Source organism: Triplophysa rosa, linkage group LG11 (genome assembly GCF_024868665.1).
Source record: "Triplophysa rosa linkage group LG11, Trosa_1v2, whole genome shotgun sequence".
Classification (NCBI taxonomy): domain Eukaryota; kingdom Metazoa; phylum Chordata; class Actinopteri; order Cypriniformes; family Nemacheilidae; genus Triplophysa; species Triplophysa rosa.
In genome coordinates this window covers 13,062,189-13,086,118 of record NC_079900.1, presented here as the reverse complement: position 1 = coordinate 13,086,118, position 23,930 = coordinate 13,062,189, and the positions used below count along the sequence as shown (strand labels likewise).

General features: G+C 39.5%; 1 protein-coding gene across 4 annotated transcripts; it reads left to right on the top strand.

Moving 5' to 3' along the window:
• Window positions 1-8,966: 8,966 nt before the first annotated feature.
• sgsm3 (small G protein signaling modulator 3) lies at window positions 8,967-23,769 on the top strand. Of its 4 annotated transcripts, XM_057345714.1 has the most exons (22): window positions 8,967-9,150; window positions 13,429-13,517; window positions 13,612-13,697; window positions 16,905-16,968; window positions 17,072-17,283; window positions 17,797-17,904; window positions 18,103-18,246; window positions 18,330-18,525; window positions 18,611-18,756; window positions 18,874-19,107; window positions 19,335-19,517; window positions 20,073-20,228; window positions 20,314-20,368; window positions 20,481-20,530; window positions 20,730-20,882; window positions 21,055-21,125; window positions 21,204-21,252; window positions 21,369-21,454; window positions 21,571-21,693; window positions 21,880-21,940; window positions 22,067-22,138; window positions 22,769-22,879. In XM_057345714.1, the coding sequence occupies exons 2-21, from the start codon at window positions 13,511-13,513 to the stop codon at window positions 22,136-22,138; spliced, it is 2,256 nt and encodes a 751-aa protein (XP_057201697.1). In that variant the 5' UTR covers window positions 8,967-9,150; window positions 13,429-13,510; the 3' UTR covers window positions 22,769-22,879. The 4 variants fall into 4 exon arrangements, with proteins under 4 accessions (XP_057201697.1, XP_057201695.1, XP_057201696.1 ...); XM_057345712.1 differs by lacking the exon at window positions 22,067-22,138 and having other exon boundaries at window positions 8,968-9,150; window positions 22,769-23,769; XM_057345713.1 differs by lacking the exons at window positions 8,967-9,150; window positions 22,067-22,138 and adding an exon at window positions 11,478-11,588 and having other exon boundaries at window positions 22,769-23,769.
• The last annotated feature ends 161 nt before the right edge of the window (window positions 23,770-23,930 follow it).

The window sequence follows — 23,930 nt, the reverse complement described above, 5'->3', positions numbered from 1 at the left end:
GCACGAAGGCAGTCCAGAGAAACAGATAGACAGCGTAACAGAAGTCTATTTGAATTCTAAACGGAGTACGTCTTGTAATAACTAATCACATATTTAAAAACTACAATACGAATTTCTCGCTAGAAATGCAATCAGAAGTTGCTGAAAGTGAAAATTAAACTTAGATTTATACAAAACTGTCCCACCATTTTATTTTTTCGAGCGTGAGCTTTCTCGACCAATCACGTTCCTCGCATGTTGTTATGGAAACGACATGTCTCTGTCTTTGTTTAGATGTGACAAAGGAGCTTGACGTGGGCGTTTTTTCAACCTCAAAAGACGCTCTGAGCTGCAGAAAAAGACGCCGGTGTTCTGCCAATTTATGCATCCCTATCAAATTTTGCTACCTCCATACAAAACAGGACTAACCCCTCCTCCAACCCAACCCTTACACCTAAATAACCCCAGCCCAATCACAACACGAGGGTAGCACAAATTTATGGGTAGCATAAATTGGCAGAACACCGGTGCTGGCGTTTAAAAAAGCGCTCAGGACGTTTTTTGAAAACACGGTTTACTCTATAGAATTAAAAACGTCTGAACACGGCCTTATTCTGATTTTCTCATCCTCCGAATTATTCTTATCAACGCTGTTTTAATTATCAAAAAATGCCGAAGAGGGTTAGAACAGAATTACATTTTAATATGACAAAAAAAATCTACAACAGCAAAGACAGCAACTGCAGCAGCAACATCCCCAGCAGCCCCATCAACATCAGCTAAGATATTTGGAAGAATGTCAGTAACCAGACAGATCTCATCCCCCATTGACTCCCATAGTATTTATTTTCCCTACTATGGCAGTAAATGGGGGAGGAGATCTGTTTGGTTACTGACATTCTTCCAAATATCTTCTGTTGTGTTCAACAGAACAAAAACATTTATACAGGTTTGGAATAATCTGAGGGTGAGTAGTAAATGATGACAGAATTTTAATATTTGGGTGAACTATCCCTTTAAGGTTTGGACAACTTTATTCACTTCAGTTTCTAATCCCAGATTTGTTAATAAGTGCAAATAAAATATTTTAAAACTTTTAAACATTAGAATGGTCTTTTCTGTTCTGTTTCTTTTTCAAAACTGCATCATGGCATTTTCTGCTATCAATTACAGAAGCATCCATATTGATACACGTATCAGCAAGGAGTGTATCGCGATATACAGTATTGCTGTATTGATGTTTTGAGCACAGCCCTATTTAAAGCCTTGTTCCATGTGCCCCTTTTTTACTTTGAGCACCTGCCCCTTTAAAGGTCTCTGCACGGCCCTGGTATTCATTGTGTATTGGTCTCGGCTTAGATTTCCCTAGATGTTACTTTTACATTAAACCTGCTTGCATTTGGCTCCTACTTGACTTCCTCATCATTACAATAAACCCCTGGCCCCTCACCACAAACACTCCGTGCTGACCACAAGGGCCACAGGGTCTGTCAGTACTTACAGCACAAGATGACCACTAGGTCCCACAGGACATACACCACGAGCAAAACACCTGGGCCTCTCAGAGAACACAGTGTGAACCCAACACCAGGGTCACCAGTCATCTTAGCACATACAGCTGAGCCTCTGGTTGGCAAGTTGCAACACTCCGGTTGCTGTTACAACACTCGTTAGCTACCACCTCCAAAGATGATGCTGATCTGGCCCAGTTCACCCAGATTTTAAATGTGTACAGAAAATTCACATACTGTATAAAGTATACATACTACAAATGTAGCATAACTAATATGGTAGTATGCCATTTCAAACGTGCCCATGCACACAAGATGCAAGTCCATCAATGTGACCGAAGCCCATCTGAGAGCATTACTGTGCATCAGAAAGTCTGCTGAAAAGATTTTCAGCCCAAGAGACTGCAAACTCGGAGCCCAGATGATGCAATGCTGTTTCGAAAAACAGTCATATCTCACAGGTAATAACTTAGCTCATATCAAGCTCCAGTTGACTAGTTTACGATGTTGAAGGGCTCTAAATTGAGAAAGCTCAAATTAGTAGCCTCTTTGGCCAAAACAAGAAATTTGCTTACACTTTCTCAGATCAATGAAAATTACATTAGGCATTTAGCAAATGATTAATCCAAAGTGATTTACAAAAAAAGAGGAAAAATTAAGCGATTCATTCCAAGTAGGCAATTATATAGAAAATACTAAGAGGAAAAACTCGCACACAAAGTGCTCATCATCAAAACAACTACTACAACATAGTGACATAAGATTCTTAAAATTTATTGTGTAATATGTATACAGCATATGCAAAGATTTGAATAATGAATCAGTTCATATTTCAAAGTACAAGCACAATACATTAAATTTGCATACTCCTAAGAGCACATCCAGTAACAGTAATATACACACTCATTGTGGAATGCAACAGTGCCATCTGTTGAGTTGCCGGAGAGGCAACATTACTGCAGTGCACTGGCTGAGCAAATGAGGACCAGAATTGATTGAGGTTCACAAACCTCTCTCTCTCTCCCCTCCAGCCCTCTCCTCCATTTCTCCATCTCTCTGGGCATAGCCTGCTGAATCACAGCCCATTAATATTAACACTGCCGTCTGGGTCAATATCACATCCCGATCCTGTAGCCATCTCACGTCCACATGGTCTAATATCATCGATTAAACAGGCCCTAGGAAAGAAAGAAAAATGTGTGGAGTCTCCCTTTAAATCACCTGCCATCTCTCTCTCACTCTCCAACTCTTTGTGCTGACGTCACGGGGACTGCAGCTGTCTCACCCACTAGTGCATATCCAACACGATGATGAGCCAGGAGCAGCCAGAGATAACAAAGTAATTTTTCATTGACTCATTTTCAAGTCATTCCAAATCTTTGACTTGCTTTCTTTGATTAAACACAAATTATGAAAACAGCATAAAAATATAATACAATAAGTTGATTGTGTGTTACAACTTTTCTTAAGCCAAAATAATCAGCATTATAAAGGCTGATATTTTGGTTTCAATTGTTACATTAAGATACAGAACACAAGAGAAGATATTTTGAAGAATGTCGATAACCGAACAACGACGGCACCCATTCACTTGCATTGGTTTTGTGTCGTTACAATAGAAGTGACTGGGTGCCGCCGCTGTTGGGTTCCCTACATTCTTCAAAATATCTTCTTTTGTGTCATACAAGTTTGAAATGACAAGAGGTTGAGTAAATAATGCCTTTAATGATGGTGATTTTTGTCATTTTGGAACCTGTCAGCCCCAGTCCCCATTCACTTTTATTGTGGAAAAGAGTAGGCCAATGACATTACAAATATAACTTTTTGTGTTCTTTAAAGAATGATATCATGGCGAGAAAACAATTACAGAATTCTCTTTTTTTGTGAGAAAGAATTAAAAGAGGAGTATATACAGTATTACACACAGGCACAGAAGAGTGTTGGATTGGTCTGTTCGTAACAATATGATGGTCAAAGACAGACAATTAAGTATAGCATATTGTCCAACCTGAACATGGAATTTGTAACTATTTTACGAGGTGGCTTATTCGTATGAATTTGTATGTTGTGAATCTAACGATTACTAGAAAAAAAGCAATAAAGAAGGCCCACCTCTAACATCACTTGCGCAAAAGCAAATCATACTACAAATTCATACAAATTAGCCAGATTGTGTTGAATTGTCATATAATAATAATAATGCATTTTATTTAATAGAGCCTTTCAAAACACCCAAGGTCACTTCACAAACAGGCAAAAAAATAAAATAAAAGTACAAATATAGATAGTGGACTGATGTAAATACAGGTATACTGTCTATAAAAGTTGATTAGGATTCTAAGTATGCTGCTGCTGACTCAAGAGTCTTGAGTAATACAGACAGTGGTGTAGTCTACGTGATACGCAGGTATACGCCGTATACCCACTAGAAAAGATCAAGAATTTCTGTATAACCACTTAAAAAAGCGCGAGGATACGTAACAACCTCGTTTTGTGTCAGAAAGGTGCGACGCACTGACTTTTGGACCATTATTGGTACAACCGGGAGATATGAAACAAAAGGAGATCATGAAAGGCAAGCATTTCAATAACTATTTCAGTGTATTTGTAAGCCTGCCCCTGAAGCTACTGCCTCTTCGAGTGAGGCTGCAGCATGTGTTACAGAAAATGAGTCCGACGAGGTGCTATACGCTGTACGCGGGGTCTCCCTCTGTTGCGATAGCTGCCCGGGGTCGCAACCGCGTTTCTCTGTTCGCCGGTGTATTATACTTTCTGCCAGGGCCGTTTCTAGCTGTTTGGGGGCCCTATGCGAGATACTATTTGGGGGCCCCTATTTTTTGAAACTCTGAGGTAGAGATTCCTAACTTTTTCATATATTCTGTGACGATGCAGCAGTCTGTGACATTTTAAGAGGAAAGCAGGCTAGAGTACATTAATAAATGCAACAGATACAGTGTGTTCTTGAAGGTAAATGAGTGATGAGCAGCACCATATAATATGAAGGGAATATGTTTGCATACATCTTGCAGTGCATTACAAAGTGGACAACTAGCAGTCCTATGCAGTATAGGACACTTTAAATTTACAGGTTTGTTCAAATTAGTAAACTACATTGTCATAATATATATTCTAATAAATTTGCCAAGGGGAATTCAACTAAGTCAGCAGATTTGTCCAGTAACCAAACCACAGTAAATAAAAATACAATAGAGCAAAGAATTGGATAATATTTCTTAGCACAGTGATCATTTAAGATTCATAGTGCTATACGAATAATCCACTGCTATACTGCTACTACTACTACTACTACTACTACTACTAAAAGTAACAATAATCAGTCTGATAATAATTGGTTTTATTTATAAAATAGTAGCACAGGTCTATGCTTGAAACACATTTATTTGAGCCTTTTTGTAAAGCAAACTCTGGATAAAGCTGACTTTATTTACATACAAACAAAAAATCATAGCCCGTTAGCTGAAGTAGCTCACATTTATCTGAGGCTAGCTGAGCTAGCCAGCATGACAAAAGTAGCAAACTAACTTGTTCAAAAGTTGGCATTATGTGTCCCCCTCCACCCACATCAAATGCCTTACCTTTATCCTGTGATCGTTTTTCTTCATCGGTTTTCTTCTTTTTGCGTTTCTCTGCGCCAGACGCATAAGTACGTTTCGATGACATTGTAATTAGCGTCTACCGTTATTCTCATCACTTCAGTGGAAGGTGGGCGGCTGTCAATCATCCCATCAGACCTGTCGGCAGACGTCACTTACCACGTGACAGCCCAGCCCAAAGGTGATTTTGACCTGATTACCCCATGAACACTTACATGCTTTGCAAATGAATGCATGCAATACATGTAAATAAAGAGGCTGCAGTTTGGGGGGGCCCTGGTGGCTGCGCGGCCCTATGCAGCCGCATTGTCCGCATATATCAAGAAACGGCTCTGCTTTCTGCTGATAACTCACCCACACTTTTAAGACCACTGCCTATTCTTTAATAAAATGAGCATATTTGTTATCATTAACATAACTGTAAGTGGATTGTTGGCATGTTAAATTGTATCTAACTAGCGTATCTAAAACGTCAGTTTGTGTGGTGAATCAATAAATGAGGGAGAAAGTAAGAAAAAACTTATACTACAATGTTCATAGTTGTTTTAGATGATAAGAGATGAGAACTTCTGGCCAGCCTTGTGAAAGTCAGTCTAGAGACACTGCCAGAATCTATAAGTGCAACGGGTGCTTGATAAAACTGCACCAATGTTCATTGTTGATTATTACAGTTAACTGTCAATGTCAATAATAGGCGCAACTTGTACTCATAAGCGTGACCCAGTGTTTGAAAACTAGGCTAAAAATCGAGTTATTAGTGACAAGCATCAGAGTTTGATTTTAACCATTTATTTCAATATGATTTACTGTGAGTCTTTGACATGGCTGTCATGATATATAAATGTATGTAGGTTACTACTACTAACCACTAGAGGTCAGTAGAGGTTTGCGGACCTTAGGTGGTTGTTGTTCAAGTAAGGAGAGAGCTGACTGTGAACATGTGAGCTGTAATAAAGACATCTGCTACAAACAGTTTCTTCATTATAAATGGAAACATTACAATGGCCTTAGTCAATCAAAATCAAACTATATTAAAATCTAAAGATTACACTTTCACAGGATATTCTTTATTTTGTTGGTTGCCCTGCTGAAAACATAATAGAACCCTGCCCAAAACACAATAGATGCAGATGGGAATCAATAGAATACCCATTAATGCCAAAGACATGTTTTAAACTTTTGTAAAAGAAAAAATTGTGGTTCATAATGGTATTTTAATGGAAACCACTAGAATGTATGTAATGGTTTCTATTTTTTAGCAGGGTGGGTTTATGTAGAAATAGTAGGCTATATCACAAAATAAATGACTTTATAGCTGGTTTTTCACATGGATCACAAATGTGCATTGAAAATTGCCAGCTGATAAAACCTGTGCTTTAGGGATTGTTTACATATACCATCTAAGGCTAAATGAAACTCTTAACCGGCTGAGAGACAGTGATTAACAAAACCAGCAAGTCCCCTCAGCTGTCATTGGCTATTGAAGTCTTGCTTGCAATAAATCTTGATTACAGAATGCTCTTGATTACATATAGAAATGTACTCTATGCATTCGTGAGTGTGGTGGAGCTCATGGGTTGTCGATCTGGGACGGGTGAGTAGGCTGGGAGGTAAAATCAGAGTATACTCACTACAAAAAACTAGATACACCACTGAATACAGATGCTCTATGTGTTTGATGATTAGCCGCTATTAAAAGGGTTTTATATTGGGAATACAGGAACAACATATACAAACAGAAACACAGACACATTAGACAAAAACATTCAGGTTACGCAAGTCCTGTTACCATGCCTACCAGCCTCTAACCGGAAAACACACTTTAAATTTAATGAATACTGACGAATGACATCTTTAAATGATTTTTCACAGAGCACAATAAAATGTGGTGACTATTTAAGACAAGTATGTCTGAATGTGCAAAATAAGTGATTATTTAAACTTGCTTCAAATTTTACAGTTTGTTGTGGAATATACATTTTGTTTTTAAGTTGTGCTTTGAAAACCAGACTATCCACAAGAAGTTCTCCCCAGGACATGGACTTTTTCCATTTCGCCAACAATGGTAACAAGCTTCCATGTTTATCTCGAAGAGCAGGTACCCTAGAGCATAATGCTGTCATAGCGTGCTTGACAGTATGGATGGTGTTACCTGAGTGTTGGGCTGCAGTTGACCTCGCTTTCTGATGAGACCTTGGCTGTGGTCTCATCAGACCACAATTTTCATCCGAAAGTTTCAGGTCACCACACAGCTTCTAGCAAACCTCAGATGAAGTGGTTTCCCTCCAGCAACTCTTCCAAAGAAGTTCAATCTGTGAAGTGCTATAAAAGTAGCTCATGTCTAAACGTTTTTATTTTTTTACAGCCAAATATCTCTGAAACTTTTTCAGATGACTATTGCTTGGTTACTTGGTTACTTAAGAGTGTTTAAGAGTGCTGTAGGAACCATATTTAGATTCTTGTGCATTAATAAAATATTATAATTTGAATATAAATTTTATCTTTAATATTTTATACGTGAACTAACCTGTCGATTCGTGTAAACTTAACTTTCTCCTCCTTTTTGACATGTCACTATGGCATGAAAGGGCAGGTGTTAAAGTTTTGCCAGAGATCGGTTAGAGCAGGGGATTTCAAACTTTACAATTGGGTTGAATATACATATTAATAATTTAGGTAACATTTAGGTTGTGTAAATAAATAATAAGTGGGCTATTGTAAAGACAACATATTAAACAATTGGCTAAAATAAGAGTAATATTGGATGTATAAACCTGAACAGAAAAAAAATCATCTATTCAAATGTTATTTGTACTGTAGCAATTTTCATTATATCTGTGCAAAAACTACTTTACAAAGGCCCTGTGAGTGAAAAAAAGGGAACTGTAGTGAGAAAAACTCACTATAAGGATATAAAAAATAACAATTCTGGAAAGTATACATGACTCCTATGAATCTATTTTCTGTTTCTACTTTGTGTCTGCGTGAATTCTATCACAAAACGTGTTTTAGAGCAGCACAGGTTTGTTGTTTTAATAATTTGCAATAGTCTGACACCTTGTGGTGTCGGTTAGCACTGCCACTTCAATTTAGTAGAACTACGGTTGTTTTTTCCGAATGAAACACACAAAATAATATAAACTATTTTTGCTATAAATATTTTTTTGGGATGTGTAAAGCTTCTTCTTTGTCCAGCAAACAATACTTACATGAACATGAAATTATTATTATTATTATTAAATAATGATGTTTAAATCTCTGTGGCAGCGCATGGAGGTGCTATATTTTTATGGGTAGCAAAGAACAAACTTTAAAACATTTTTAAACGAGGAGCAATCAAATATATTTTACAGTACACGTAAACGGATTAATCAGCGCTTTAAGGCTACGTCATGAAGTTTGATCAAGACGCGGATGAATATGTCATGTGGATGTTGACATGTAAAGTCTGTTCTCCGTCTAGCTTTCTGCAGTTCATTCAAAATACCGCTGTTACATAAATAATTGTATTAGTCACACAACGCGGCTAACATTAATAAAATAAGAAAATATATAGTCTGTTTAATATCTTATTATGGCGTACAATGACAGGACAAAAAAGTTGCACGCCTTAATGTAACGTCACAATATTCTTGTCCGTCCAGAGTTAATCAATTTTTGATCTTGCATTGACAACGGGATAGTGAAGCCAAGCCAAGCACTACTTAGAGTTAAAAGAATTGCCACTGCTATTATGATCCAATCGTAGGCTTTAATTATTTTCTTACTTAAATGTGAATGGAGACAGCATGCAGTGCACCCAGTGCGTTTACAGGATGGGAATTAGTTCTTGGAAATCGCTTCTGGCGGAAGGATATGATTTTACTGTGCGCGACACGAGCAGGTGTATGACGTAAAACAGTCGGTCAATGCAGTTAACCGTCCGCCATCAGAAAACCTGTGTAACATTTACACACATCTCATACCTAAAAACACAGCCGCGGTATATTCGCGTAATTTCATCACGCGGTGAAGCTGTAATTACAGGAGATTCAACATGACATAGGGTAAGAAGATATGACATTTGTTGTTTCGCTAGCTCGGTTGCTAATAGCGGCAAGTGCATTGATTAATGATGTTTGGATAGCTTTAAAGTAGCCCGCAAGTGTTTGTCTCACAGCTAAAATACAATCTTTTATTTCTTTTATGTACGTCTTTTGGCTGTTTTTCTCGGTATCAATTAAGAAAGAATCGCACATTTAAATGTCTGTTTTGTGGTTGTTTGCACCTATTGAGAGTATTGCGAGCTGAATATGTTCATATTGAGAGCATCGTTGCACTGTAACGTTACGTTATACGTAACTGTAATGCCGTCGCATTAAATAAGAATTTGTTAGAAACATATGTTTGATCTCGCACGTAGAGTTTAGCTTGACAAGACCAGCTTTTTTGTCAACGTTACTTTATGAAAACAATTTCTTGTACGTGTAGATAATGTCTTTGAATATCTCAGTGGTCAGTTGTATGTGTTTTGATGCCATATAAACTGTTACTGATGCCGGTGCGGTGTACACTGCAGCCGTAACGTTACCTTTGTTAGGTGACGTATGGTATGCGTCGTGACTGTCGTTCTGTCATTGATTCTTAGCTTTTTTTTACTGTTTCTTCTGAACAAAAGTGCGATTATGCTGAGATGATGTATGAGACGTTTCTCTAGTCTATATTTTTGAATGGGTATTGTCAGGTGTCAATGTTACACCAGTGTCTTTTCCCCACTGGCTTGTTTGATTAGTCAAAAGTCTACGTGCTATGTGTATGCTGTTCTCACTGTATGGCGAAATGCAAACCATTGTTATAGGTTGCTGTAAACTTTGAATGTATTGTGCTTGAATCATTTTACTGAACCAAAACAACTGGGCAATAATAACACAGATTTCTTGATTTGTCCTGGCACTCCCCTGACATATGTACAGTATACTGTGGATGTAAGGTTTGGTTCTGTTTGTTTAAGTGGTTGACGCCCTTCTTAACAAGGGCACAGGGCAGGTCAGCAGATCCTGCAGGAAATACCAGCCGGGACAAGCTGGTAGATGTGATGCTCACACAGCCAGGCTTCAGTTTTGGCCTCCTCCAGTTTTCCTTCCTCCAGCTTCTAGTCACAACACACAGTGAGTCATGTAGCAAGCACAACCCCCCCAACCACCCCCCCATCCCCCCCACCCCCCCCCCCCCCCGTTCTCGCTGTCGTCAGAGAGATGCCACGTGCCTTTTCGCTCCTCTCATGGCATGAATGGCCTTTAGTTGGCAGGCGTTTCTCTCAATCACAGCTGTGCACTTCTGATCACACCTGCTGCTCCGCCAAACCTGCAATTCTGCATTTTAAAGCCATTTTTCTCCATAACAAAGTTGCAGTGGTTATTTCTATTGTTCCACTTGGGTAATCCGCCAGCAGTTTGAGTTCTACATGCGTCTACTCGCCAACAGTAGGTCATATATCCCAAAACTTGTGTTTATAAGACATTTTCAATTTTAATTGCAATTTCACTCTACACACACTAATGGGATGCCTTCAGCTGCTCTGCCTTGTCTTTTTGGTTGCTGTGGGGTCTGTTGCCATAGGGATGACACCAGCGGTAGTGTTGGCGGCCTTGGCGGAGTGTCATTGTTAGTGAGTGTTTGTTTATGATGGAGACTCCTGCAGGGACCCAGCAGATGATGGAAAGGAGTCTGCTCTGTTGTCATGACTATCCTCTAATGAAGCCTGACTGAGCACACTGGAGGGGGATGTGTTTGCTATGCATGGATCTGTATCCATTTCATACTGTAGTTCTAATAGATTTTGGGTTTGTAATCGGATTTATTGTTTATTATTGGTTTATTATTTTCATTGGCATTAGGCTGCTGTATGTTTAAAGAACTACTGTCATGTGAATCTGTGATTCTTTCTAGGCTATATTTGACAACTTATTGTGGCAAACAGGCCCACATGATTCAGGGCAACACCACAGGTCTCAGCTCTTACTAAGGGATACTCCACCCAGTAATGAAAATTCTGTCTTCATTTGCTCACCCTGAAGTTTTTCCAAACCTGTATACATTTCTTTGTTCTGATACAAAGAAAGATATTTGGAAAAATGTTAGCAGCTGACATTTCTGGAACATCGTTGACTACAGGACTGAAATAGCTGTCTGGAGGTATTGATAACCGAGTGCCACAATTTCCTTAGAGGGATTTTGTTGTATTGTGCACTGTTTGGACACAATTAGGGCTGGGCGATGTTAAATTTTTTTTAATCGATAATTGACTTTAAAATCATCGCGATATCCACTAATATCGGGTGTGTTTGACTTCATGCAACGTTGTGCAGATGATCAATCTGCGGATACGGACCAGGAGGGAATTCGTTCCGGACCCGCCAAGTGCCAAACAAACACGCATGCAGGGACGCGTGCACATACGCGCGCCACTCGCACAAACCAGTGGTGCAGTGACTTCTTTCATCAGGTAAAGCGTGTAGATAAACCATTGCTTTAATGCAGTCGAAAAATGTTGCAGATCTCCTGAAATTTCATCCTACACGTCAGATTATCCTACCAGGCATTTTTGCGCTATAAAATCATCCTACCTGTTTATTTTATACTGTTACGGGAATATGGACTTTGGTTTGCCGAAGCAGCTCGTCTTTCTCTTGGTCTGTCTGTGCAGCGACCGGCAGAAAACAGCAGCACATTCAACTGACCGAACAAAACAGCGTTTCCAAAATTCTGTCACTGTTATTGACTGCCTGGGCATATGAACATTAACGTTCACGCTAAATCCTACATCGCATGATAATGTTATAACGCATATTTTCCATTATTATCAATTATCGTCTGGTATCATGTCTGTTGTAATCGACATCGGGATATTTGCGAGACATCGGCGATATACGATAACATCGTCACGTCGCCCAGCCCTAGACACAATAGCTATGTTTTATCACATCAGAAACAAATGATGGAAACGCCACATTTCTGAAAAAAAATCCCTTAATTCGCAATGACTTAATGAATTGTGAAAAAAAAGAGTTAATGTGAATTTTGGGAGATGGAAACACATTTATGAATAAAGTCTGACGTAGCAAACTTTAAATCTGATGAGCTAAATAAAAACTAATTGTCACTTTCCACAAATTATGTCTTTCTGGTTTCCAGGATGTTGTTTTATTTACTGGTTACTGTTACCAATAACACCATTATCCACTGCAACAACTTGATGGAAACGCACCTATTTCACTTTTCTTTTCTTTTTTTGGATTTAGTTTTGCTTCATATTTAGATGAAAACCCAGCTATTATGACACGTTTTTGGCAAGAGGAAATTTGTCTGCCCATATTGATTTGGATTTTTTGTGAGGATTGAGATTTTGTAGATTTCACTAGGGGCAAAGGTATCAAGGGTGAGGCTGCAGAAACAGAATAAAGCTAAATGCAGTATGTTGTTGTGCCTGGTTTGGGCAAAACGTCCTGGAAAAATCTCACGACCCCTTTTTTCAATGGGTCAAATGAGTGCTCTGTCTCTATATAATATTATGAATAAGTTAGTGTTACAAGGACCCAGGGTCCTGTACTTGTATAATGCATATCCAGATAACATCAAGGTTTTCCATTGCTCTCCTTCAGCTAAACACACACACACAGGCAGAGATAAGAAACATTTTGTTATGATGCATTCAAGCAGCCATTCCCTCTATTCCTCAACAGACTTTGGCTTTCATTCAACGAGGAAGAGATTTATTTGACTTAAATGAGAGAATTGAATGGTGCCTTAGTTTATGCTCTGAAAAGCCTCGAGCAAGTTAAGCCGTCATTAACTTTGCAAAGCTTCCTAAAACACAGAAGAGTCTGGAATATCTATATATATATATGGAAAGACCAAAATATCCACTGAGTATAAAGATTAGGTGAGATTCCAAGGATAAGAACCCGAATCAGTTTTGCTTCCTTCTCGTTTCATGTGGGTGGCCCTATAATCTCCCCTCACACCCCAAATGGATTTGGTCATGAGTTCAGCTGAGAAACAAAGACTCTCTTATATTAGCTGATGTCAGTGCCATGGAGAGGGAAGTCAGTATGTTGTCTGTCCACCGGCATCATTTATTTATCAGAACATGATGTGATGTCAAATTTCACTCAAAGGAGAGCATTGCATACAGCACAAATCTTTCAGTCACTTCCTCATAGCATGCTGTTATTCACTTAGAAGTGGTGTTATTGGATATTTCTTTTGTCTGTGCTGATTACCTAATTTCTAAGAAACGTGGGTCAATGTGGAGTGTGCTGACATACTTGGTTTTCCTTCTTTAGGGTCTTTGGAATCTGACCTGACCTGCTCTGAACGGTCTCCTCTTTTTAGACGCCAGAGAAACATTTTTCAAACTCTACGATCATGTCAAGTAAGTAACTTTTAGCTTACTTGAATATATCCCTTCCTCGTGATAATTTTATGTATTTTCAAGCACAGGTAAAGTGTTTTTATTTATTCGATAGGTAGTTATACTCCAGCCCCTGGGGGCCCTTTTTCGGCGCTCACTCCAAGCATGTGGCCTCAGGAGATCTTGGCGAAGTATTATCAGGTTACTTATGGCATTGTGGCTAGATTGAGACATTTTGATAAAAGGGTCATTCTGTGTCAACTCAACCAGAGGTTAACATCCCTAAAATTACCCTATAGCTCAAAGAAATATAGAATCTTATAAATAAACTATTCAGAGCAAGTTAATATGCATTAACCCGGTTATTTTTGACAGTAACTTTGACAGTAACTGTTTAGTGCAGTTGTTTTAATAGAAGGAAAAAATATACATTTCTAGTTTCAACATTATTTGTTCTTCAGAAATTCCTCTTTAAAAGAAATGAAGTGACAGATTTTTTTTAATTGACCCACATTTAGTTTTTGATGACTGAAAATGTGTCCATTTTAACAGTTTTCTCATGAAGCCATGGTTTTTCCTGGATCAAAATGAGGCGGAGGTGGTGCCGTCCTGATCTTGTACACACACACGTAGGCCTACCGTACCTTTTAGTGGCTTAACCAAAGTGACTTCGAGTTTGACATATTAAAAGTTCTAATAAAATTAGATAAAAATGACAATTATTAAGTTATATAAAACATTACTTTTATTCAACCAAACAGAAATGTTTTTTTATCAAATAAAGCTTTTTTTATCATTTTCAACTAACTTTTCAGCCCACAATTATGGGATGAATTTCATCTCAAAATGATTAACAAATGCATGCACAGTCATCCGTGAACACAAGTTACACTTGTATTTTAAATGTCTAGCGCAACCTCTGCCGCAAACCTCTGCATCGCTCTGTGAGACTGCCATCTAGTGGTAGGCCATAGTTTATGCACGGTTGTGCATGGATCTGAAGTTGTTTGTGTGTGGATTGTCCAATGCAAAACCGCGTAAAGAACGTCTCAAAATCCGAATGGACGCTCGCTGCAGGATACACAAATGCACAACTTCTCAATGGTATGCGCAAAATGATTATATACCGGAAAGAGAAATGATTAGTTCGTCTCTCGAGTCATCGGGTCCGAGTCCTTATACCGGAAAGAGAAATGATTAGTTCGTCTCTCGAGTCATCGGGTCCGAGTCCTTATACCGGAAAGAGAAATGATTAGTTCGTCTCTCGAGTCATCGGGTCCGAGTCCTTATACCGGAAAGAGAAATGATTAGTTCGTCTCTCGAGTCATCGGGTCCGAGTCCTTATACCGGAAAGAGAAATGATTAGTTCGTCTCTCGAGTCATCGGGTCCGAGTCCTTATACCGGAAAGAGAAATGATTAGTTCGTCTCTCGAGTCATCGGGTCCGAGTCCTTATACCGGAAAGAGAAATGATTAGTTCGTCTCTCGAGTCATCGGGTCCGAGTCCTTATACCGGAAAGAGAAATGATTAGTTCGTCTCTCGAGTCATCGGGTCCGAGTCCTTATACCGGAAAGAGAAATGATTAGTTCGTCTCTCGAGTCATCGGGTCCGAGTCCTTATACCGGAAAGAGAAATGATTAGTTCGTCTCTCGAGTCATCGGGTCCGAGCCCTTTTGTTCTTTTGTCAAACGGTAGCTCCGCAGGCAAACCTGCAGCCTGTACCGGAGTCATCGGGTCCGAGTCCTTATACCGGAAAGAGAAATGATTAGTTCGTCTCTCGAGTCATCGGGTCCGAGCCCTTTTGTTCTTTTGTCAAATAGTAGCTCCGCAGGCAAACCTGCAGCCTGTACCGGAGTCTTCGAGTCCGAGTCTTTAACGTTACGTGACCACTTCCCGAATCATCAGTCAAATGCATGATGTACGTGTTGTATGTTGTATTATAGGAAGAAATATTATAAAATGATCAAAAGATATGTGCAATAAACATCTTCTCTAAAACGTACCTTTCTGTTCTTTTTTCTGTCAGTATATTCATAAATGTTTCTTGTGGATTTCTGCATGTTTTTAGTTTTTCTTAATAACTAACTATTTTGCATAAGAACTGTGCTGGCAAAATATAAACATAAGCAACACTAGTAAAGTCAGTGTTTATGTCTAATGCATATATTACACAAGTGATCTCTTATTAAATAATTGCACATTTAAATGATTTCAATAGCCTATTATATACTTTGCAAACTGCATGAGACTTTTTAGTAAAAAACAACAACTTGTAAACGTTATTGCATACCTGAGTGACCCAAAATTGTTAATGAATTATAAATACATAACTTTACAGAAATGCTGTCAGGAAATAATTAATTAACTGTTTCTCATAACTTGTCCCTAACTACAATATAAATTATTTCTTATTATATATCTGATCAAAACTAGCATAAATAAACGTTATGGGGTAATTTGGCTATTAACATGCAACATTAATTTAACTCTGCTCAGATGAACGAAATGACTCGAAAAAAGATTCGTTCATTTTGCTGAACAAGATTCAAACATCCAAATTGCAAAAATGACTCGAACTTCCCATCACTAAACACAGGCTGGCTCTTGTTCTGCATCTCTTTTTAGCGCCTCAGTGTGCTGATAACGAAACGCCTCCGCTGTGGCGTAATGTCGCAACTGCAGTTACAAATGACAGTCTGATAAATGCACGCAGCATTTCTTGTGAAGACTCGCAACATAATTTTGGCGAGAGCCTGAGGCGGCACGACATTTGACGGAGGCAACCGCCTCCAATTTCTCTATGCAGGAAAAACCCTGGAAGCCACATTTAGATCCTCATTTCTCTAAGACTGAAGCTTATAGGGCTTTAAAAATGTAGTTCCCAAAAGAAGTTGGTCAATTACAAGAATATAAAATGACATTAAGGTATCTCTAACAGTTCTGGAGTTACTTACAGGCATGCTTATTTTGTAAAAAGAACACAAAAAGTGCCCTTTCTTCATTTTTGAGCTTTCACCATTGGCATAAAATGCATCAAGGATTTCTAAAATGAACAGATTTACTAATATATATATATATATATATATATATATATATGAGTAAAAATAAAGTTATGATGTTGGCATATTTCTCATCTAATTTTTTTACCCCCTCTAATATGGCTCCAAATTTCAGGTGAAAATTTACACTTTTACCTTCCTCTACAAATTAATTGATTACTTAATAACTATTCATCACTCCAGATGTTGGTCTTGCTTCTGTAAAAAAAAAAAAAAAATTTGAGCCGGGAAATATAAAAAATTGTTGATTTGACACGGAATGACCCAAAGGCCCAACATTTTTGTAGGTGTTTTATCTTCATTGGGAGGTGGTTTAGTTTGTACTCAGACACTGTTGTTAATGTTGCAGAAAGACCCCAGTATGGAATCCGAACTGCAGTACGATGATTTTGGGTTCCGGATTGATAGTGAAGGTTGGTGAGGTATATTGACACTTATCAAAAGCCTAGTGGTACGTTTTTGTTTTTTCTTTTACCAGATGAGAGTTGTAATAATTGTTTTATGTATGCCGGTCAGATGGGGGTGAGACACGAAAATGGTTGCGTGGTGAAGGATCCCCCCAGAGAGAAGACCCTCAGCAAAGACTTCGCTGGCAGGCCCACCTGGAGTTCACACACAACCACACTGTAGGAGACCTGACGTGGGACAAGATCTCTCCTACCTTACCCCGGTCAGATCGTCTTCGGACCCTCGTGCTGGGGGGGATACCGCACAGCATGAGACCACAGGTCAGCATTAAGCCTGGGCGAATACGTAGTATCCACAGCATATTTAAGACTATGTTTGTTGTGTTAAGCCTAATCGATGCTCCCAGGACACTGTTGCCACCTGGTGGTTAAACTATTAGGAATGCGCATGCGTGACCTGCGCATACTTTGTACGTGAGGTAACAAAATTCTTGCGGTGCATGTGTACTACTCTGATGACAGAATTTGAGTCACGTGCACTGTACGCTGTCTCTCGCGTATGACTAAAAAGGAACTATACTTAAGTCTTAACACACCATCAGGCAGCTAATCTGCTGATGTAATTTTCCCATGGCAACCGTGTTCATGCTAGAGGGGTTCTTAGTGTCACTGAAATAGGACATGATGTCTTAGTAATGTCTTGTTTATGCTGCATTGCTAATTTTAGAGGCGACCGGTAGAGTGAATCAAATCTGTGATCTTTTAACTGCATATCTGCTGGATGTTCATGTTTATGTTGTCTTTTCACACTGTCTCTTTCATGCATTCCCTAAGTTATGGATGCGTTTGTCTGGGGCCCTGCAGAAAAAAAGAACGTCTGAAATTTCCTACAGAGAAATAGTTAAAAACAGCTCGAATGACGACACCACAGCAGCCAAACAGGTACAGATCTGACTCAGGAACATTTACTGATGCACATTAAATATCAAGTAATAAATCTCGTATGCAGTTTACTTTTGTTCATGCATTTACTTTTACAAGTAGATACTGTATAAGCTGTACTTGCACGGACCATCCATCTGACTTGATCTTCCAACGATCTAATAGTCCTTTATACCTCTCTCTCCATCTCCATTGCAGATAGAGAAAGATCTCTTGCGGACGATGCCCACTAATGCGTGCTTCAACACTTTTTCGAGTGTGGGGGTGCCCAAGCTCAGGCGGGTCCTGAAAGGGCTGGCGTGGCTGTATCCAGACATTGGCTACTGCCAGGGCACAGGCATGGTGAGCGGTGACTCTTTGACTCTCTGCGGTCAGAGATTGACCAGGTGGCATCCTCTCAGACGTGTGTGGTTTCTCTGATGCAGGTGGTGTCGTGTCTGCTACTGTTCCTAGAGGAGGAGGATGCTCTGTGGATGATGTGCGCTTTGATAGAAGACCTGCTGCCACCTTCGTACTTCTCCTCCACTCTGCTGGGCGTGCAGACCGACCAGCGGGTGCTCCGACAGCTCATAGTTCAGTACCTGCCTCGTCTGGACCAGCTGCTGCAGGAGCACGACATCGGTAAGACGCAAGCTGCCTTGCAGCTGTTGACATCATATAAGTAATAATATCTTGTTGATATGTTCTCTTGTTGCCGTTTTTTCAGAGCTGTCTTTAATCACGCTGCACTGGTTCCTCACTGCGTTCGCAAGTGTGGTGGACATCCGTATCTTGCTGCGAATCTGGGACCTGCTCTTCTATGAGGGCTCCGTAGTGCTGTTTCAGGTTACACTGGGAATGCTGAAGGTCAAGGTAACACTTTGCTTTGATTCTATTGGAAAGTGTTAAAATGAATGAAATCCATTAACTTCAAGAGATGCAAATAATAATATTTCATAAGCAATAAACATTTCCTTTTGTGCTGTAAAGGAAGACGAGCTCGTGTCCTCTGAGAACTCAGCGTCCATCTTTAACACGCTGTCAGATCTGCCCAGTCAGTTAGAGGATGGGGCGGCAGTGCTGGGAGAAGCCGTGCGTCTGGCAGGGTCTCTGTCTCAGGAAAGCCTCGATGCACACAGACATAAACATCTAGCTTATATTCTGGCAGAGCAGGCCCAGCTCAACTCCAACAACTCCCATTCCCTCAACACAAACCTCAACAAGGTCAGCATCATCTGCACCTGCAATACACATACCTTTGTTTCTCCAGTTGCGTTCACATTTATTTATATCTCAGCTCTTATTTGCTGAAAGCATCAAACTTATTGAGTCTACATTCGGATTGGTTGAGCCATGTTTACAGCCATTTACTTTAACGGACTAAGAAAGTTATAAGAGGCAGTGATTAAGTGCTTATCTCAAATGAGTCAACCTTGTGTGTAATTGTGCAGGTGGTCCGCAGACAGAGCCTGCGCAGGAAGTCCACCCTGAGTTCGCTTCTGTTCGGGGAGGATGAGGTTGAGGCACTGAAGGCCAAAAACATTAAGCAGACAGAGCTGGTGGCAGTGCTGAGGGAAGCTATCGGCCACACCGCTGAACATTTTCACTGCCTGGACCCACGCAACTGCAGCACTGTAAGATTACAGCAGTCACTCACTTTAATGGTGCTAGCAATGCCAGGTTATGGGTTCCCAAAGATCATACAAACTGACATAAAAAGTATACTTTGGATGTATACAGTATACAATATAAGAATACAATCTCTTTGAATAAAAGTGTCTGCCAAAAGCCAATTCAATCAGTTATGGAGCGCTGAACCACAACGCTGTGAGTCATGTACATCTGCTGTAAGCTAACCTGATGACTCAGAGTTTTGTCGAACTGCATGAATTGGGCATATGCAACAGAAAATTGGCAACATGCTCGCATTCCCCGCAAATGCATTATGCGGAGTCTTTGGTTATTAAGCAATTATATATAAAGTAGGTATCTCATAAAAAAGATGTATTATTGTATTCGGCTAAAATGAGTCACTCCAGTATTATAATTTCTTTTAAAAAGCACGTTTCTATCCAGCTCTGATGCTCTTCCACATAGATCTGCTATTTTGTGAGCTGCATTAAATATAAACATTATTGTTAACGTTGATATCTGTATTTCTCATTTGTTCTCATTTCTCCCTCTTTTAGGATTTGACACCTGACTACTCTATGGAGAGTCATCAAAGGGATCATGAGAACTTCCTGGTTGTGTCTCGGAATCGACGGAGACGAGCCAAAGCCTTATTGGACTTTGAACGGCATGACGATGATGAACTGGGCTTCCGGAAGAATGACATCATCACGGTAGGCATCTGCGGTTTCTCTCATTTGCACATGTTAACTAATAGTGATTTATTCCTCGTGTGTTTATTTCTCTGTCCCTCTTTAGATCATCTCACAGAAAGATGAGCACTGCTGGGTGGGAGAGCTGAACGGTCTGAGAGGTGAGCTGAGATATCGTTGTAACCATTAAACCCATCACAGTTTTAATTCCCTCGGTTTATATTAATCAATAAACTAAACTGATCTGTATCTTCCACAACCCTTATATCTTAGGTTGGTTTCCTGCTAAATTTGTGGAAGTCCTGGATGAAAGAAGTAAAGAGGTATGTGCAGTTTATGTACACTGAAGTCGTTTCTAAGGTCCAGTCATGAATTCCTCCAAAGACACAAATAAATCGTAAATCATTATGAAGATCTGCTAGTTCTTTCTCTTCAACGATCTTTGACCATGTCAGTCTCTGAGACCGGGACTAACTGTTTCTCTTGGTCTTTCTGAAGGATGTTGATGTTTTTGTCTTTCAGTATTCACTGGCAGGAGATGACACTGTAACCGAGGCAGTGAATGACTTGGTTCGAGGGACATTGTGTCCTGCACTCAAGGCTATTTTTCAGCACGGCCTGAAGAAGCCCTCCATATTGGGTGGACCATGTCATCCGTGGCTCTTCATTGAAGAGGTATCTGTGACCACCAGCTACTTCATACTTGCAATATATAATATAATATACTCCTAATACTACTTAGTGATAGAAGGGTCTTAATACATGTGATAATAGGTTGTTTTCCTTTTTTGAACATATGCATGTATGTTAGTAGTGTTTGAAAGGTAGTTGTGTGTGTTGATGACAGGCGGCCAGCAGAGAAGTGGAGAGGGACTTTAACTCAGTTTACTCCAGACTGGTGCTGTGTAAGACCTACAGGTAATACTAGTACAGATTCATGAAGTATGTAAATCACAGGACTTCATGTTGATTTAAATGCTGGTCTTTTTTCTTCAGGTTAGATGAAGATGGGAAGGTGCTCACACCGGAAGAGTTGCTTTACAGAGTGAGTTTGATCATTTTTACTAGTCATCACATGGCAGAAAAATGGCAAAACTTGTTAAAGCTTTTTGTGCTGGATTTATGTGTTCTGGTTTGAACGTCCTCTATCTTTCATTTTAGGCGGTGCAGTCTGTCAACATGAGCCATGATGCTGTACATGTTCAAATGGATGTAAAGTTCCGCTCTCTCCTTTGTGTGGGGTTGAAGTAAGACTTTTGTTGTCCTATTGTCATAAATTGTCTTTTTTTGTGTTTGATTCATTGTACAAGCATATGGTATGTGTTTTCTTCATTGAGTTGTGCGTGTGTGTGTGTTAATGCAGTGAGCAGGTGCTGCACCTGTGGTTGGAGGTACTGTGTTCCTGTATGAGTGCCGTAGAGAAATGGTACCATCCCTGGTCTTTCCTGCGCAGTCCTGGCTGGGTCCAGATAAAGTGTGAACTCAGGTGAGACTAAGAACTGTAAACTCAACACTTTACACAGTCCTAGATTAGGACTGTGTAAAATGCTAATTAATGGGTTATAGTCAAGGCCTGTCCTCATAGTCATTATACAGTATATACTTCTACTATAAAGAATAGTTCACCCACGAAAACTCTGTTCTGAATTGAGTTTGTGTTTTGTACTTTCAGAGTTCTCTCAAAGTTTGCCTTCAGTCTCTCCCAAGATTGTGAGCTGCCTACCAAAAAAGAGGTGAGATTCATTTATATTCATTCAACGTATCAGATGTAATTTCACACAAAGTGACCATCACACAAGTGCACATAGACAGTCTCCACACGGCGTAACATGCGCTTGCATGTTTGTCTGCTATTCCAGAAGTCTTCCATTCTGAAATCTGAAGTGGTGGATGTCTTGGTCCAACATCACCTCTTTAGTTGGGACCTCTAGGTAATCCTGGTAACTAGCTAGCCTGCTGCTTTGTAACTAGCCTGCTTACCAGGAGTGTGCTGGGAGTGTTTACTTTGCTCTGTGCTGTTTGCATTAGCTGCTGTAGGTATTAACACAGTCAATAAACCTAAAACTAAATGACTAAAGGACTGGTTCAGCAGCCTGTGTGTAAAATGCTAATTCAACTCTAGAACAAATTCTACTCTCTCCATACATGTTTCAGCTCTATCTGGTGGGATTTTAAAGATGGTTTATATACACACACTTAAGGAAATACGTTTTTGCCCAAAAGCGTCATTCTGAGACACCATGTAAATACGATGGCTAATCTCCTTAAACCGCTTTAAACAACGCTTTTAATGACTAACGAATTAACTAATGAAAACGTAACTTCTGTTGGAAGAATTGTCATGAATTGGTTGTCATGACTACAGTAATGTGATTAAACATGATGTTCAATGCATTAGAGCAGTCAACCCATTTACATGGCCCCATAAGCCATGTTCTCCAGCAGAGACCTAGATGTATTAGCTGCTGATCCCTCAAACAGTCTAAGAAAATAACATTTGGACTGTAAGACACATAACTAAATGACTAATTTTACACTGTTGTAAAAAAATTTTTTTCCAGGAAAATGAGCAAAAACCTCTTAAGGAGGGAGTTCAGGACATGCTGGTGAAGCATCACCTCTTCAGCTGGGATATAGACGGCTAGACCAGCGCCTCTCATCCATATCCTGTGATGTACATGAATAGCCAAATCCCACTCTTCTTTTCAAATCATCTGCAGAAATACAGGGACCAGATATGAACATTTATTTTCTATCACATTAAAATGGTGTTTATGTGTCTTGGTACATTATATATGCAGAGGGCTTTACTCTTCTGACATTATTGTCTGTATGTAGATGTAAAAAAGGAACGCACCTTTTGAAACCAAACTGAGGAAAGGGCCTGAGAGTGATCTGCCTGCTAGCACTTCCTCTTTCTCTTGAAAGATAGATGTTGCACCATTTGGGCAGGATTACAGAGATCACAAATTAATGTTAGACTCACACACCTTGTCCGTTTACTCTTGCTATGTCCAACAATTAAAATCTTAAAAAGTTAAGATCTTCCAAAAATGTTGGAATCAGCAGTCACTCTGTTGTTTTAGTGTGACTAAATCAGCTCCTGTCTGTAAGCTCAAATGAACATAAAATGATATCAAATAAAAGCAAGTTTAATAATGGAAGGAGTAGTGAAAACAAATATACTGTAATCGGATCTCTGTCTCTCGTGTCCCAACTGAAATTGTCACAGCTGAAGAGTGTAGTTTAAAAACACCTGTGGGGGCTGTGAAGAATGAGTGATTCATTGTTGGCTGGAGTTACATATAGTTACAAAAGTAGTATTTACTTTTTGTATGTAAATTAGATGAAGGTATCATTAGAATGTGAGTCCCGTGCATTACTCATGAATTGCAGGCTTTAAGTCAGAATGATGTAGCAGAATCTCTTCTGCAACTTTGTGAAACGCAACGTCACTGTAATGATTCCTTTTAGTTCCTGAAATGGCTGCTGAACAGAAAAGTCTGCAGTGGTTTGGCACAACTCGCAGGACTTTTGATCATATTTACATGCACGGTGTATGTAAATAAATCTATATCTCCAAGAGGTTTTGCATTGTTGCATTTTGTACATGCAACACCCATTTGTATAGACATTGTAAGAACCTGTCTATCTGTTGAGGAACCAGTTTATTAGCTACTTTATTAGAAGGTGGATCAAACAAACAGTCACACGACACACACA